The following is a 16768-nucleotide window of genomic DNA, read 5'->3' as shown; positions in this document are numbered from 1 at the left end:
CTCTAGTGTAGGTTTGTATATATGTGCCAGTTCGTATGGATTGGGAGGGGGCTGTGAAGCTGTTTATACCTCCCCCTCTGGAGGTTATAACCAACTTTGGAGAAGTTTCTTTGTTTGAACCTAGCTGGGGGGGGGGGGGTCGGGAGAGAGAAGATGACATCGAAAGTGACCGCTTTGTGGTCAGATATTACCAGAGGGGATGACAATGTAGGGATGCTGCAATAATTTTTTGAACACTACATCTGTCTTTTCTAAATGCCAGTAGCTTAAATCTTCTCTGTCCTTGCATGAATAACTTCTCCGTATTTTTTTTTGCAATAATCATAATATTTTGTTTTACTAGCCCAGTGTGATCAAACAAACTATAAATAATATTTTTCACTTGTACACCTGTATACTTTTTTTAACCCATCCACCTGGAAAAGAAGCTCCTCTTCTTTTATTCCTTTTCAAAATGTTGAGGTCTGTACAGTAACATCTGTACACTTTGTTTATTTTTTCATATTTTCTCTCTCTCACCTTAGACAATCTTGGCTGCATGCCTTTACTGAATATTCATATTTCTGACGTAACAATCTATAAAAATACTTCTCCCTTAGATATCATTCCTTTTCATATAATGTATATTCTTTTTTATATTTCTCTTTAAATCCTATATACGAGTCAGTAATGGAAACATAAAAATCTTTAATTTGAATCATCTTTCCATAATATTTTCACCAATTTCCGCCAGTTTTCTTCCTCCGCCCATTTAGCTGTTATTTTTAAGCCTTTTCCTACTGTAAGACTGTCTTTCTTCTTCATCACCAAGCACTCCCCATGTAGAACAATGATCAGAAAAGCCAGCCAATTTTTTGCCTCCTTATACTTTTGTAACCTTTCAGAAAAAAAGAGAAAGCTTACCTTGGCCCAGGAGTCTCCTTTAAAATATGTACATCCTTCATCCTGATCTATTTGTAAATCACTTATTATTAAAGGTTCCTTACCATTTCAGACATTTTTGATTAGCTTGCCTTTTGTACGTCTTATATTACAGTTGAAGTTGCCCTCACATCCTCCGGAAGGCTGCATCTCAACTCATGTTTTGGACTAGCATTTATTCTATGATTGTGTATCTAACCACTCTTTAAAAAGGAAAGCAATACCTGAACTACTCTCAGTCTAAAATATCCAAATAATGCTCTCCCCCACCCTTATTGGTCTCTTCCCCAATAAGAACACACTGTAGTGTACAAGAGAATTATAAAATAAGTATGTTGTTTTTTAACCACTGTAATAGTGTAATCCTTTTACATTCTCCCTTAATGCTGTTAACATTTAATGATAAAATAAAAAAAAAAAAAATCATTGCTTTTTATTTTACTCTTTATACTCATGCCTTTGAACTTTCTTTTTCATTTGTCGATTCTGCTACCTATCGTAACACTTTTTTCCTCCCCTGCCTCCATAATATCCTCAGTAGTAATGGTCCCCCCTCCCTCAATTTCTACAGGGTCCTGTTCACTGTCATTTTCCTCCCCTTCATATTCTTCTAAGACATTATTTAAAGACTGCTTTTCTTCTGCCTGTACCTCTTGTACATTAATTTTGATTTGGTTTCTAATTCAGAGGAAGCCCTACAGGCATCTTCCTTATGTTGCTCTGCTTGAGCCCTTTCTGACCGTCTTCCCCTTGCATTACAGGAGAAAATTCCCATTGTAAACTGACAATCAAACCACATTTCCATCATTACCACACTTAGTGCAATGCAATTTTCATTCCTTAACTTTATGTCCTGTATCTTCACACGCACTGCATCTTTTCAAAGGACAAGTTACCAAGTGGTCTAATCCCCCCCCCCCCAAAAATAAAACATTTTAGGCTGGCCTCCATAATGCAAACCCCCTCTAACATTGTTTGCAACATAGACAACAGGAAAGTGAACAATAGCATTCTAGCCACCATTCCAGATATCCCTATCATCATAACATTTTTTACATCAAAAACAGACTGACATTTTTTCAAGATAATTTTTGCATCCATATGATCAACATCAGTACTTTTAAACTGCAACAAAATGTTTTTTTTTTTTAACTTCAGTGTAAAACTGAAAATAACATAGCCCTTATAAACTTCATAGTCTTGTTGTTTATCAAAAAAGCTTACAAACTTACAGGACAGTTCATGTGTTTCAAATACATGTCAACAAAACTTTTATTTCCCAGCTGATTGATAACACACAAATCCATAGGAGCAAAGCCTGGAGGCTTAATGGTATAATCCCTTAATTTATACAAATTCATTTTTTGTCCATTTCTTTTTTCTGATATGAATTACAGGTTTATTTCTCTGTGAAAAATCTGTTTTCTTTTTGTAATTCCCGGAAGCAGCTACAATACTCATATAAGTACATTTTGGTTGTGAAACTGAGTCATTTTCTGACTCACTCTGTCTCTCTGCTAATTGTAGTTTCTGATGGCACAGTCACTGTTCTGGAAATTGCTTTCCAATAAATCATCCCAGGATAAAGCAAATTTATCTGCTGACTCCTCTGGTATCATTGGTACCAAAATGTCATCCTTTAATTTAACTTTCAAACATTTCACCATTTTTTTTATTAATCTGAAGTTACTTCTACAACACTACATACAGACCTAGCCTCTGCCACGCCTGTCTTCTCTGCCATCTTGGACTGCCTCACTGAGAAGAGTAGGGGAAGTTCCCAGATGCTGGGCCAAATTTCCCTAGTAGAATCAGTACCACCGTTTCTCCTCTGAAAAGAAGCTGCTTGCTTAGTCAACTTACCATATCAACAAAGGGTAAATAAACTAAAGCTGTCTTATTCTATCAATTTTTAAAATCAATAGTGGCATTATTTAAAGAAATATATATGATTTGGGACCTTTGTTAATGATTATTTTTGGTTTTGTCCCTGATTCTGGAAATAAGAAGTTGAGAGGCATGCACTCAGTTAAGGTGTTCTTTGGTTTGTCACATTTTTATGTTATGTAGTCTGTGAGCGGTAAGTGACAGTGTCTGCTAACTGAATGACTTTTTGAAGTCATGGTTGACCAGTATGACAGTTTCTTCTTAATAAGTTGTTTTGTTTGTCTGAATTCCAACATGTCTTACAGTTCTGCCTTATTTCTTAGTATCAGTCATGCTCCATGAACAAGAATGCATTCAAAGTTGGAATGAAGCTTGAAGGAATCGATCCTCAACATCCATCAATGTACTTTGTGCTCACTGTGGTTGAGGTATGGTACTTTTTTCCTATGGTACATTTTTAGATTTCACCATTATTTAATTTCTGATGTATTACATATCCCAATTTTCTGTTGTAATATCCAGAAACTTGTTAAAAACATACATTTCATCTCAGAGTGGATTTGTAATGATCCAACTAACTCAAAGAATGACATCTTCATAACAGAATCAGCGCATCACTACTATTGTAACAGTGCCAGAGTTCCATTTCTAAAGACAGGTTAAATAAAATCAGTATGGGTTGATAGAACTAGATGATGGTGTTACCTTAAATAATGTTTTCTGGCAGCAATAAAGGCAGTCATTTTCATTTCCTCACCACTGTGGGGGCTGACACTGGAAGTGCACAGTCAACATGTGAGTGTATGGTTTATGTTAAGGAGGAAACACTGTGGCCCACGAAACATGCCATTCCATATTGTTATCTTGATTGGAAACTTAAAAGAGAAATGGATCTTCATAGTCATCATCCATTAAATTTCGTGGATGGAAGTGCTTTCACTTATTTGAAGCTGGCCATTAAAACAAAAGTGTTCTGCACCGTTTCCCTAAGATACAGAAACTGTCAAGCTGATTGTAATAAAGGGTGCAGATGACTGGGGATCTTTAATGCACTAGTAGAAAACAATGATCTATACAATTTTGTTGTGAATTTCAGAGCAACATTTTTTCTGTGAAATGGTAATCACAAAAATATCATCTGTAGTGGTACCATATTCATGTGATTTTATATGGATGCATATGCACGCTGTGGCTCGAGTGCATATGTAACACACAGACACGTATGTAAGCATGCCTATACTCATGCACACACAAGCACACATGCTCAGAGAGCAAAATTTAAAACTAGTGGCAAAGCCTTGGCATGAAATTGAATTCCCTAATCCCACATTACGAGATATTTCATCTATCACACAGTCAAGAAGATCTCTGTTACTCCATATATCCTTTTTTGTAGTTTGAAGTTATGTTTCCCATTCATTTCATTGGGCTGTAATAAAAACTAAAACTCATAAAGATGTTTATTGAATTGAACTTTACATAATTTGTGCAGGTATCAATGAGCAATCTCATAGATGGTTTTCTATAGCACCTTTGAACTTATTTTAACTTTTTTATACTGTTGGATAATTGTGTGACTTTATTTTAGTAGTTTAGTGGAGTTTATGTTCAAACTCGCTAGTTTTATATTTTAATTGCATTCTTAAGATGGTTTAAGTTTATTTGGTGTTGCTGTTTAGAACTGGGTCCATGGTGCTATTAATACCATTTTCTTATTGGCTGGTTGCAGTTGTAATTTTCTTTTTATCTATTTTTCTTTTTATTTCTTTATTTAAAAAAATCATTTTGAAAGATTTAATTTCTGCATGGGGTTTAGTTTTTTTTATGTGTTGCAAATGTATATTTTTTTTGTGTGCAAAGATTTTTTTGTGAGTAGATCAGAGTTATTATGATTGATTCTGCTGTTAGAGTAGGTGATGCTATGTATAAAGTTGTAATATATGTCTAGAGATAGACATAGGATTGTGACAAATATATTTATGCTCTGTGGCTTTGCCATTGTGACATAATTATTCAGCTCAAACCCCATAACCATGCTTTGATGCTTCAACTATGATCACAAATGCCATACTAACATTCATTTATCATCAGTGCTGGTATTTCTCTTTCACACCAATGACACCTACCAGTCAACCCCCATCCCCAGACACACACAGATGCGCACACACACACACACACACACACACACACACACACACACACACACACACACACACACACACACACACACACACACACACACACACACACACACACACACACACACACACACACACACACACACACACACACACACACACACACACACACATACACACTTGCACCTGGGAAAGCTGTCTGCTTCATCCTACACTAGTTATGTCTCTGCTAATAAGTGATAGATACATAATGCAATTGATACTGAGATTGTGAAATAAAGTTCCTAACCATTTGGTGAAAATTAGAATTTTACAGAGATTTATAACATACTGGATGTATGGGTATGTTGCTAAAATGTAGATGAGTCTACATTACTAGATGGCTTTTAAGTCTAAAACATTGTCTTGTTCATCATGAATGTATGAAAGTAGTGGGCAACAGTAGCAGCTTTCAGAAGGTTTTAAAAATGCACATTAGAGATATAGTTTGGGGTTGTTGTGACAAAGTGCCTCAATATTTGTCCAGCATATTATTACGTTTTGTATTCCAGTGAAACATTTAGTAAAAAGTAAGATGCTAGAAAGGAGAACCAACCAAACTGAGGTCAAAATTATTACCATTCCTAGTATTACTGATTGCACTGAAAGCACTTTAGAATGGATAGATTCACTGGGTAACTTTCTACTGCCTATGAAATGCCAGTGGTATTCACTTCCACTGAGTTGTGCTACAGCTTCTTGATTAATTCCTTATGGCAGGCAGTTGATTGGAAAGGCGTATTGCACTATTTACATTCAGATACCAGTTTTTTCCTCTAATGGTCTTCACAGTTTACACAGATCAGAATATACTATGGTATCATTGAAAAGTATTATGTGAATGTTGATTGACCAAAGACCTCTCTCAGAGATCTTTTAATCAGTGGTTGCCATTTTCAACTGTGAGCATGAGGCAATGTAAAGTCAATATTATTTTCTGTTACCATTTAAAGCATTTTAACTTTTTATTGATTAAGGGACATCATTACTCCTTTTTTGTGCATTTTTATTTCTGCTTGCAGGAGCTGGTTTACATCAGGAGGCATGTTTCATTTTAAATAGGGTTTCACAAAGTGCAAGGCTGGATGAAGACGTTTAGGATATTTTTTAATTCAGATCCGGGGTTTATTCCAGGTTCTTTTTAGTGCCAAAGAAGATGGGGGACCTCAGACCAATTTTGGATCTGTCCAGATCGAACCTGTCTGTAATCAAGACAAAATTCCTGATGGTAATGATTCAATCTATCCTGCCCTATATGCAGGCCAGAGACTGGATGTGCTCAATCTCCAGGACGCGTACTACCACATCAAGATGGACAGGCACTCCCAGAGGTACCTTTGCTTCTGGCTGGGAGCCAATCATTACCAATTTCGAGCCCTTCCCTTTGGTCTCACCACAGCCCCCCCGGGTGTTCACCAAGGTAATGGTGCTAGTAGAGACTCACCTGAGGCTTTAGGGCGTTCAGGTCTTTCCGTACCTGGACGATTGGCTCTTTGCTGCCCCTTCAGAGCAGCTACTTTGTCAAGCCAGGGACTCCTTTCTTTGGCTAACCAACAAGTCGGGAATCACAATCAATATGGACAAATATGCCTTACTCCCGATTCAGGTGTTGGACTGCATCGGGGCATGGCTGGACACAATACAAACGAGGGTGTTCCTCACGTCAGACCAGGTTGTGCAGTCTAAGGTTGCACGTCCTACACATTCTTCAGTCTCTGTCAGCCGAAGCAGTGTTGCAGGCATTAGGTTCTGTGGCAGGCACAATCACTCTTCTTCCTGTGGCATGTCTCTATATGAGAGTAATACAGTGGACACTGGCTGTTCAGTGGTCTCTGTTAGACCTCCCTTTGTCCTTTCCAGTGAGAATCTCAAAAGCATGCAGGGACTCCCTTTGTTGGTTGATTCAGTCAACGGATCTCCTCAACGGATACCTGTTTCAACCTGCCTTGCCTAAGACCATGGTGACCACAGACGCCTCCCTACTAGGGCGGGGGGGGGGGGTACTGTTCGGGAAGGACAGTCCAAGGCACATGGTCCCATTTCGAGACCTATCTGCATATCAATGTTCTAGAGATGAGAGCGGTACTTCTTGCGATGCAGACCCTTCATGCTCATCTCTGTCTAGGAACAATTCAGACGGACAATATGGTCTGGTATATCAACAAACAGGGGGGAACCAGATCTTAGCCCCTTTGTTGAGAAGCTATGAAAGTGTGGGAATGGGCGATCTCTACTGGCCGTTTTCTGGTGGCAATGCACATTCTGGGACACTCCAACATTCTAGTGGATAGGCTCAGCAGATCTATCCTGATGCCTTACGAGTGGTCTCTGAATCCTTCAGTAGTAGAACAGATCTTTCAAGAGTGGGGTCATCCTTGCTGTGATCTCTTCGCATCTCCTTCCAACGCGAAGTGCACCGAGTTTTTCGCTCTGAGCCCCCACCGGGGGAAACCCCCCAGAGACACTCTGATAAATGCTTGGCCATCCCCGGTCTTATTTATGCATATCCTCCTCTTTCCCTCATGTTGAAGTTTTCCCTCATGTCGAAGTTTCTGCAAAAAGCTTGAAGGCTGGGGAGCACTGTGATCCTCATCGTCCCATTCTGGCCTCGACAGGTTTGGGTTCCCTTACTCAGGTCTCATCTAGTTTTTCCACCATGGACTCTGGATCCAGTTCCTGATCTTATTTCACACCCTTTGGGGATTCCATACCCAGATCTGGACAGTCACGGCTTGGCTGCTCTGGTTCCCATGATTATTAGGACTGCTGGTTTGTCATCCCCTGTTAAGTCCATCCTGGTGGCGGCTCACAAATCTTCTACCAGAAAAGTGTATCTTAGTAAATGGAAACATTTTTCTATATGGGCCACTCAGCGGTCCTTGGATCCTTTTACTGCACCTCCGTTGGCAGTTCTAGATTTTCTGGCTAGCATTTTTCAACAGGGCGCTAGTTCTTCTACTGTCAAGGTTCAGTTGGCAGCCATATTTAATTTTCATGTGGGGATTAATATAGCAATAACCCACGCCTGGGTGTGGGTAATGCGGGATTTACCCACGGGTGGCGTGGTTTCGCCCTCGGGACCAAACAAAGACAACCGTGGGTAAATCCCGCATTACCCACACCCAGAAGTGGGTTATTGCTATTATACTATGACATTATTTAAGAAAATAAATAATTACTTTTCTTAAATAATGGCATTGTATAATGCCTCTTTGCTGCCCTTCCGCAGCTGTCTGGTATCCGCGGCAGTTCTGATGTACTGCGCATGCCTACGCAGTACATCAGAGCTGTGGTCAAAAGCAACGGAGAAAGCAAGGTCTCTGTTGCTTTTTACTGTTTCGCTATGTTAAATGGGTTTAACATAGTGAGACAGCTTTAAAATAAGCAATGGAGATGTCCATTGCTTATTTCAAAGCTGTCTCGCTATGTTAAATCCATTTAACATAGCGAAACAGTAACGGAGATCTTGCTTTCTCCGTTTTTAAACCTGTCTCGCTATGTTAAATGGGTTTAACATAGCAAGACAGCTTTAAAATAAGCAACGGAGATCTCCGTTGCTTATTTTAAAGCTGTCTCGCTATGTTAAACCCATTTAACATAGCAAGACAGGTTTAAAAAAAAAGCAACGGAGAAAGCAAGATCTCCGTTGCTTTTTACACACTGTGTTGCTATGTTAAAGAAGTTTAACATAGCGAGACAGCTTTAAAAAAAGCAACGGAGATCTCCGTTGCTTTTTTAAACCTGTGTCGCTATGTTAAACTCTTTTAACATAGCGAGACAGTGTTTTAAAAGAGACTTATACTAATGGAAAAAGTCTGGGCGACCGGACCATTTTCCATTAGTATAAGTTGATTTACAACGTGCACGCTGACCAATCAGCGTGCACGTTTTGGAATATTAATGGAGGGTCATGGTATAATATGTCTGTTGGCTTCCTCTAAACTGTGCAAGACCTTTCTTAAAGATGCTTTTCTTCTTAGACCACCCATAAAGGATCCTATCCGTCCATGGGACCTTACCCTGTTGTTGCAGGCATTAGTTTCTCCCCCTTTTGAGCCCGTGGCTTCGGTAGATTTGACATTTTTGACATGGAAAACTGCCTACCTGGTTGCCATTACCTCCGCCAAAAGAGTGTCGGAGCTTCAAGCTCTTTCGATCAAAGTGCCCTACATGATTTTCCATAAAGATAGGGTGGCGCTTCGCAGTAACCTTTCTTTCCTTCCCAAGGTAGGTTCGGAAGCCAATATTAACCAGACTATAAACTTGCCAGTCTTTTTTCCTAGCTACCAAAACAAGGGGGAATATAAATTGCATTTGCTTGATATACATAGATAATTGAGGTTTTACCTTCACAGGACCAAATCTTTCTGCAAGTCTGATCAACTTTTTGTGTCTTATGCCAAGCCCTTCTTTGGTAAACCAGTCTCAAAAGTGACAGTTGCTCGCTGGATTTCACAATGCATTGGCCGAGCCTACTCAGAGAGGGGTCTGCCTCTACCAGGAAAAGTGAAGGCTCATTTGACCCTATCTATGGCTACATCAGCGGCCTTTTGGTCTAGAGTATCTTTGGATGACATCTGTTCAGCCGCCACTTTGGCTTCATCTCACACCTTTATCTCCCATTACAAATAAGACATTATCTCTAGGAGTAGAGCATCCTTTGGCTCTGCGGTGCTCCAGAACATCCTTCCATGAGGACCACCCAAGAACTAGGTAGCTGGGGACTCTGTCCCACAGGTTGAAGAGCAAATGAAGTAAACTACTTCAGTTAAAGAAGTTATGTATTCATCATAACGTTCCATCTGAGTAGTTCTACTTCATTTGTCTTCAACCGTTCCTCCCTCCTTCCCCCTGACCTTATCTTCAGGATATGATATATTTTTCAGATTGTTACTGTTGGGATCCTTGCCTTTGTCTAGGCTAAGGTTGGATCTGTTGGTTATTTTGGTAGATAAGGAGTTGTTTGGTCGGGTGTCTGTTCCTATTAAGTAGCAAACTCAATCTGAAGGGAGAAGGGAGACAGGGGGGCATTATGGATAAGGGGAGGTGCTTGGAGCTCGGAGCCATAGCTGGAAAATGCGGCCGTGCCAGATACAAAGACCCACAGGTTGAAGACAAATGAAGTAGAACTACTCAGATGGAACGTTATGGTGAATACATAACTTTTTTTTCACAGTACACTAGCATTGCACTTGCAAATGAGTAATATGTCTACCTGGATATGGTCCATTGAGGCTGTATACATGAGGCAGAATTCACTTTTTAGTAGTCTGTATGATACTGAAAAGAGGAACAAAGCTTTGAGATGGTCTGTGTAGTTTTTTTTTTTATTTAAGGTCTTGATTTTTTTAGTGAAAAAGCATTGTGGTCATTCCAGTTATGGCACCCGTTTGGATAGTTGCATACCAAAAGGTGCGTTATATTCAGTGTTCAGTGTAATGAGGACCAAGTACAGTGAAATGATTATCTCCCTGGACCTGGATACCATATCTCTGGATAATTGCCATGCAATGAGAAAGGACTTTCTTACAATACTGGATACGTGGTGATCAGAGTACATTGTCAACGTAAATTCCCAGATCCCTGACTGCAGGATCCACTGTGTGGGTTTTCAGTGTGATAATTATAAGGGAAGTCCTGTTTACCAAAGGATACTATTATACTTTAGTTTTAGTCCATAGACTGACACCAGGTATTTTATTTATTTATTTATTTTTTGGAAAAGCCCTCTTGGAGGATCCTGGTGTTCCTTGGGGAGCTTATGATGGCACCAGGTTTACAATTATCTGCAAACTTGGTCGGCCATAAACCCTTAACATTTTCTTTGACTGTTAAGAAATAAATGCCAAAGAAAAGTGTCTCAAGGACTGAACACAGTGAGTCACTGCCAGTGACATTTCTCTTGTAGGCAGTAGAGCTGCTCCACCTAATTTCATGGGTTCTGTTTGTGAGACAATTTACTATCCAGTGATTTGTATATGGATTTACATTTAACTGGCAAAGTTTATGTACAATGCTTTAATGTGGGATAGTGCCTTTGTAAGGTCTGGATGCATGATGTATTCTGAGTTGCCTTCATCTATTGCCTCAGTAACCTTCTCGAAGATGGCAGTCAGGTTAAGTAGGCAGTATCTGCTTTTAATGAATTTGAGCTGGCTTGGGTCAAGAGTTTGTAGGTTGCCAATGTCCTTATTTATGAACTCTGTAATGATCCATTCCATAACCTTACAGATGAGGCAGGTTGGGCTTATGGGTCTATTGATGCCTCACCTTTGTGTAAGAGGATGACTGTTGATATCCTCCATTCATCTGACATGAAGCCTATCTGTAGGTTTCTACTGAATAGCCTCTGTGGAGGATCTGAAAAGTTATTTTTCCATCTGAACAATAGACAACCCACTATGTTATCTAGCCTAAGGGAACCAGTGTTGTTGGCTTTGAACAGTGCCACGAGGACTTGTTCTTGGGAGATTTGAGGAGGAGTTATAGATGCGGGTATGTGATCTGGGAATACAGGAAGGGGGGGGCGAATTTTGAGCTAAATTTGCCTGCTAGTAGGCTGGCTATGTCCTTTGGGTTTGAATCTGTTTAATCATTTACTGTTAACTATGCACAGTACTGTGCATTTTTCTGAGGTTTCTAACATAGTTAAAGAAGGATTTGTGGTTATCCTTTACCTGGGTGGTTATTTTTTATCTTGTATTTGACTTTAGTTGATTTGATCAGAGTCCGTAATTCCTTTAGCCACAGCATTTTTAGTACCTTGTGAGTTAAGTTTATTTTTGCATGCAGTGAGTTTTTTTTTTCTTTTATTATAGAGCTTTTTTATATTTGGGTCCCGTCATAAGGGTGTATTCTTAAAGTTGGAGTTGTATTTACTTCAGAAAGGTGCACATACATCTGTACAGCTATTTGCATGTGTATAGAATTTGGTGGTAAAGGATTCCAGAATTCCACATAAGAACTGGGGTCATCAGGTTGGAAGTGGATTTTGAATTTAGTCAGGTAATTACTCAGTTTTAGTAGACAAGCCACAGTATATAATCTTTGAATACTGAGGTATCAGAATATGCTTCTGTCTTCAATTCAGTCTTATAGTGACTGTGATGGATTTGTGATCTGTTTTGACCATGGAGAAAGTGACAGTTGGTGGGGAGCAAATCTATCACATATTGATAAGGATCAAGTACACAATTTTACTGCCCTGGTTTGGATGCAGACTGAATAGTCCAGAGAATTTGATATTGATGAAATTCAGAAATTTCTGGGCATACATGTTTGAGGATGTATGTCTCCTAGTTAATGGAGGGGTAGTTGAAGTGTCCTAGGAGAATGACTTTTGGCTTAATGCATAGGGACTCCTTACCATTTATGTAGGAGGTATGGGTTGGGGGTGGGGGGGCATAGCGGGTGCCCTATAGTTAGCTATGGCATGATAAGGATTTTTTAATAGTAAGTTGGCCATTGAGGATTGCAGGTGAAATTTTTTTAAGAGTATGAAATGTCTCTGCTTTTAGTGCCTTCATCTAGTGCAGTAACCCATAATATGTGACAAGCACACGCTAGAATTTGTATAATTTTAGTAAAATTATTTCCTCACACAGTTTGCTTTGGTTAAAAGGTAATTCCATGCATTTATGCTATTTGTAAATGTTCATGCTTCCAGCATTGACTTATGAAGTTTTGCACATGCCACGGGTTATCATTCAGTTTGTATGAGCTGAGGCAGAAAGGCAGATGGTATAAGATAATGGAGCAGGCACTACTAAATATAGCTGGTGGTAACCTTGCCAGTTACATCTTAGTGTGTTTCCTTTCCCATTTTCTCCATTTCCAGCTACTCATCTCTCCTTTTGTGATTTGTGTTAGTCCCTTTATTCATCTGTTACCAGTAATAACCTTATTATTATTATCTAGTATCCTTTGAGTTTCCATGTGCTTAGCCTTTTGAGGAATTCTGCTTTGTATTTAATGGCCTGCTTTCTTAGATTTCTTTATATACCTTTTGGAGCCCACTCTGTTATTTTTGGTTCCCTAAGTAAACCCGTTAATCTGAAGTAGTTGACTTCATTTGTTTATCAACCTGTGGTTTTCGGATCCGAATCAGATCTGAGATGGCAGCTTCACCAGCATCTGATCCAAACTCTAGGCCCTTCCCCTTATCCATAATACCCCTCCATCTGCTTCACTCCCTCAGATCTCGTTTGTCACTGCTCTGCCAAGCAATGTGGTCTCAGAGCTCCAGGTATGGTAGGTGCTTTTTTTGGATAGTTTTGGGTATTTGTGTGCTGGTAGTGACAGGTAGGTTCCCTTTCCCTTGTTTAACCTCCCCTTTTGTTTTGCGTCGTGTTTTTCAAAAAAAAAAAAAAAAGTAGAAAAGACAAAAGTGTAGTTAGAGGCATGGTAGGTGCTTTTTTGGATAGTTTTGGGTGTTTGTGTGCTGGTAGTGACAGGTAGGTTCCCTTTCCCTTGTTTGACCTCCCCTTTTGTTTTGCGTCGTGTTTTTCAAAAAAAAAAAAAAAAAAAAAAAAAAAAGTAGAAAAGACAGAAGTGTAGTTAGAGTAAGCCTCCTATCCCTTCCCTCTTCTTTCCAGTCAGTTGGACTCAAGTGTGTGTGTAGTTGGGCAGGTTAGGGCTTTGTGCCTTTTGCCTTTAACTTGTAAAAAAATGGCAGATCAGCAGTCTAAGCTGGTTTTCAGGAAATGCACAGAGTGTGGCCATAAGCTATCTCTGGCTGATGGCCACACTCTGTCTGTGATGTGTTTGGGGGCCTCCCATCTTTCAACAGACTGCTCTATTTGTGTGGGGTTTAACCCCACGGCCCTGATGGATCGCAGGGCAAAACGTATCCTTAAGAGACTTCTTCCTGCTTTGAAGGTGGCTGCCTCTGCTTCTCTTATGGTCATGGCTGTAACTGCTTCTTTCTCAGCCACAATCTCTTCCCCTCCCTCCCAGACCAGGACTCAGACTCCTGTTCATAGGTCTGCAGATAGGGAGCATAGGAAAGAGAAGGGAAAAGACAAATATAAAGAGAAAGAGAGAGACAAAGGGAGGAAGAGATCCCCAGACAAGTCGGATCCGGTGGGTCCTCCTCCGAAGCAACAGTTAGTTACTAGACCAGTTACTCCTCGGCTCGGCTCTCCCAGATTCTTGCCAGAGCCAGAGGAGCCTTGACCTTCTTCCAGGGCCTCTGCACATCGACCCTATCAGTCAGCGTCGGTGGCCTCGTCACTTTCCACCAGAAGTTTGAGTGAGGCAGACATGGACAAAATGATGCGAAGGTTTATTTGCACCCAGATTCAGATGGGGGTCCTGCCAGCCCCCTCTCCCTCTGGTGGAGGGAGCTTGCTTCCCTTTTTGGCCCCAATATCTCCTTCTGTGGTCTGAACCCTGGTATCAGCATTTATGGATCCGAGAGGTCCCGGAGTCAGGGGGTCGGTGCCAATGGTACCAAGTACCTCAACGCCGGCTGTTACTTTGAGCGCGTCGGACCCAACTAGTTTGGAGCCGAGTGGCTCTCGGAACCAAAGTCTGGGCATTGGATCCAAGGGGTTGGGCTTTTCTACTTTGATGCTGACTTTGTCGGGTAAGGGCCCTCTCCTTGGTATCTTGACTCCGATCCCCCCTTCGGATCTGGGGAGAGCAGCTTCCTTATTAGTTTCCCGGGAGACTCGCTCTTTCTCGGCCTTCAATGTGGTGGAAAGGGTTCTTTCCAGCAGATCGAGGCCCCTGACCATCTCCTCGGACTCTGCCCCGACTCCATCACCTCTGTGTGCATCTTCAGTCATTTTGCCCATGCAGGGACAGCCCGTGCTCGATGTGCCCCAGACTGTTCCCCTCGAGAAACCACAGCTAGTTGACAAGCGTTCTCCTGAGAGCCCCACCGAAAAGGTTCCTTGCAAATGAACGTGCAAAAGGAGGCACTTGGACTCCTCTCTCCAGAGTCCTTCACCATGGACACCGATTTTGAGGAAGGAAAAGGATCCCCCAGATTACCCCCTGACAATGTCTCCTTTGGAGACTTCATGGAACTCCTGTGGCAGCAGGGGAGATTGGTCCACCCCCAAACCTTCCTTGTATGAGTCAGTGTTTCTGGAGCCCTTCAACATGGGCCCGTCTACCTCCTGGATGTCCCCCTCCGTGGATCCCTTGGTGGATATTATTACTACCTGGGCATGGAAGGAACCAGACACCATAGAGCCATTCCCGAAGAGCCCCAACAAGATTTTGAGTCCTCCTGCAGACAGACCCAGTTGGAAGCAGGGATCCCCAGTGAACACCATGGTGGTAGCGGCCGCCACTGAGAAAGAACTAGCCCAGGAAAGTTCTACGGTCCATCCCCCTGACCGAGAGTCCAGGGCAATGGATTGTCTAGGAAAGCGGACATATACTTCAGCCACCTTTTCTATAAGGGAGCTGAATTATTTGGCCCACGTCACTCGACTGCAGAGTGACCTGGTCAAGGAGCTAATTGAGTTGCCTCCAGAGTCAATGTCGCTGGAGGATAAGTGCATATTCTCCGTGCAAATGGCCACTTTCAAAGTGGTTTCTCATATGTCCATGCATCTCCTTCCACATGCCTCTGAAGAAGTCGCAAGGGTGGGCGGGTCCGGCGTTGCTATGAAGTGACATGCCTGGTTCAGGCTATGTCAGTTCATAGAACCCTTTAAGGCATCTTTCTCGAATGCCACTTAGGATGGTTCTTTCTTGTTTGGGAAGACAGTTTGTGACAGTTGGTCCAGAGTGAAAAGGACAGGAAGACATTGTCTGCCATTGGGATCTGCTTCTCTAACCCCCAAAGATCCTCTTCCAGGAATCAGTGGGGTAAAAGAAGATGTGGTTCCGGAAGTCACAATATTCCCAGGACACTCAGGACTCATCTTCCCTCAGAGGCAGAGGGGGACCAGACAGATGCCAGCCCAGAGGCAGGGGGGATCTGTGAATTTTTGGGTCTCGAGAACCATTCTCGGACAGGCCCGTGCAGCAGCCCTGAGGGTTTGCCCGACTGCTCTGCTCTGGAGGCAGTCAGGGATCGCCTTTCGCTGCACCAGACGGCATGGGAGTCTGTGTCAGCAGATCAGTGGGTGCTTCAAATCATATCCAGGGATTATACCATCCCCTTTGTTATTCTTCCCATTCCCCCAAAACACCTCCCGAATGTTCCACCCGTGCAAAGGGAGGCAGCAGCACTCAAAATAGAAAATCTGCTAAGGAAATGAGTCATCCAGCCCATCCCCTGAGATCAGTCTGGCTCAGGCATCTATTCCAGGTTCTTTTTGGTTCGAAAAAAGACAGGGGACTGAAGGCCTATTCTGGACCTTTCCACCCTAAACCTATCAGTTGCCAAAGAGAGGTTCTGGATGTTTACTTTACAATCCATCCTGCCTTTCCTGCAGGAGAACGACTGGATGTGCTCAATAGATCTCCAGAATGTGTACTACCATATAAGGATGCACAGACACTCCAGGAGGTTCCTCTGCTTTCGGCTAAAGGCCAATCACTATCAATTTCAAGCCCTACCCTTCGGTCTCACCAAAGCCCCCAGGGTGTTCAGCAAGGTCATGGCAGTAGTAGCGGCTCACCTGAGGCTTTATGGGATACAGGTCTACCCGTACCTGGACGATTGGCTCCTTGCTGCTCCCACCAGGCATCTACTTTATCAGGCCTGAGACTATTTCCTGAAACTGTCAGATTTTCTGGGAATTACAATTAACATATCCAAGTCGTCTCTAAACCCAGTTCAGGTCTTAGACTACATTGGAGCGAGGATAGATAAGTTGCAA

General features: G+C 41.7%; 1 protein-coding gene across 1 annotated transcript in view; it reads left to right on the top strand.

Annotated features, from left to right (window-relative positions):
• Positions 1–16768, top strand: part of L3MBTL1 (L3MBTL histone methyl-lysine binding protein 1) — a 2277156-nt gene that overhangs the window by 1371094 nt on the left and 889294 nt on the right. Inside the window, exon 9 of the mRNA XM_044090108.1 lies at positions 3132–3236. Coding sequence (XP_043946043.1) covers positions 3132–3236 — 105 coding nt within the window. The remainder of the gene's footprint in view (positions 1–3131; positions 3237–16768) is intronic.

Source organism: Protopterus annectens, chromosome 12.part0, assembly GCF_019279795.1.
Source record: "Protopterus annectens isolate FY-2018-M chromosome 12.part0, PAN1.0, whole genome shotgun sequence".
Taxonomy (NCBI): domain Eukaryota; kingdom Metazoa; phylum Chordata; order Ceratodontiformes; family Protopteridae; genus Protopterus; species Protopterus annectens.
Note: the sequence above shows the minus strand (reverse complement) of the source record. Positions and strands in the feature narration are given on the sequence as shown.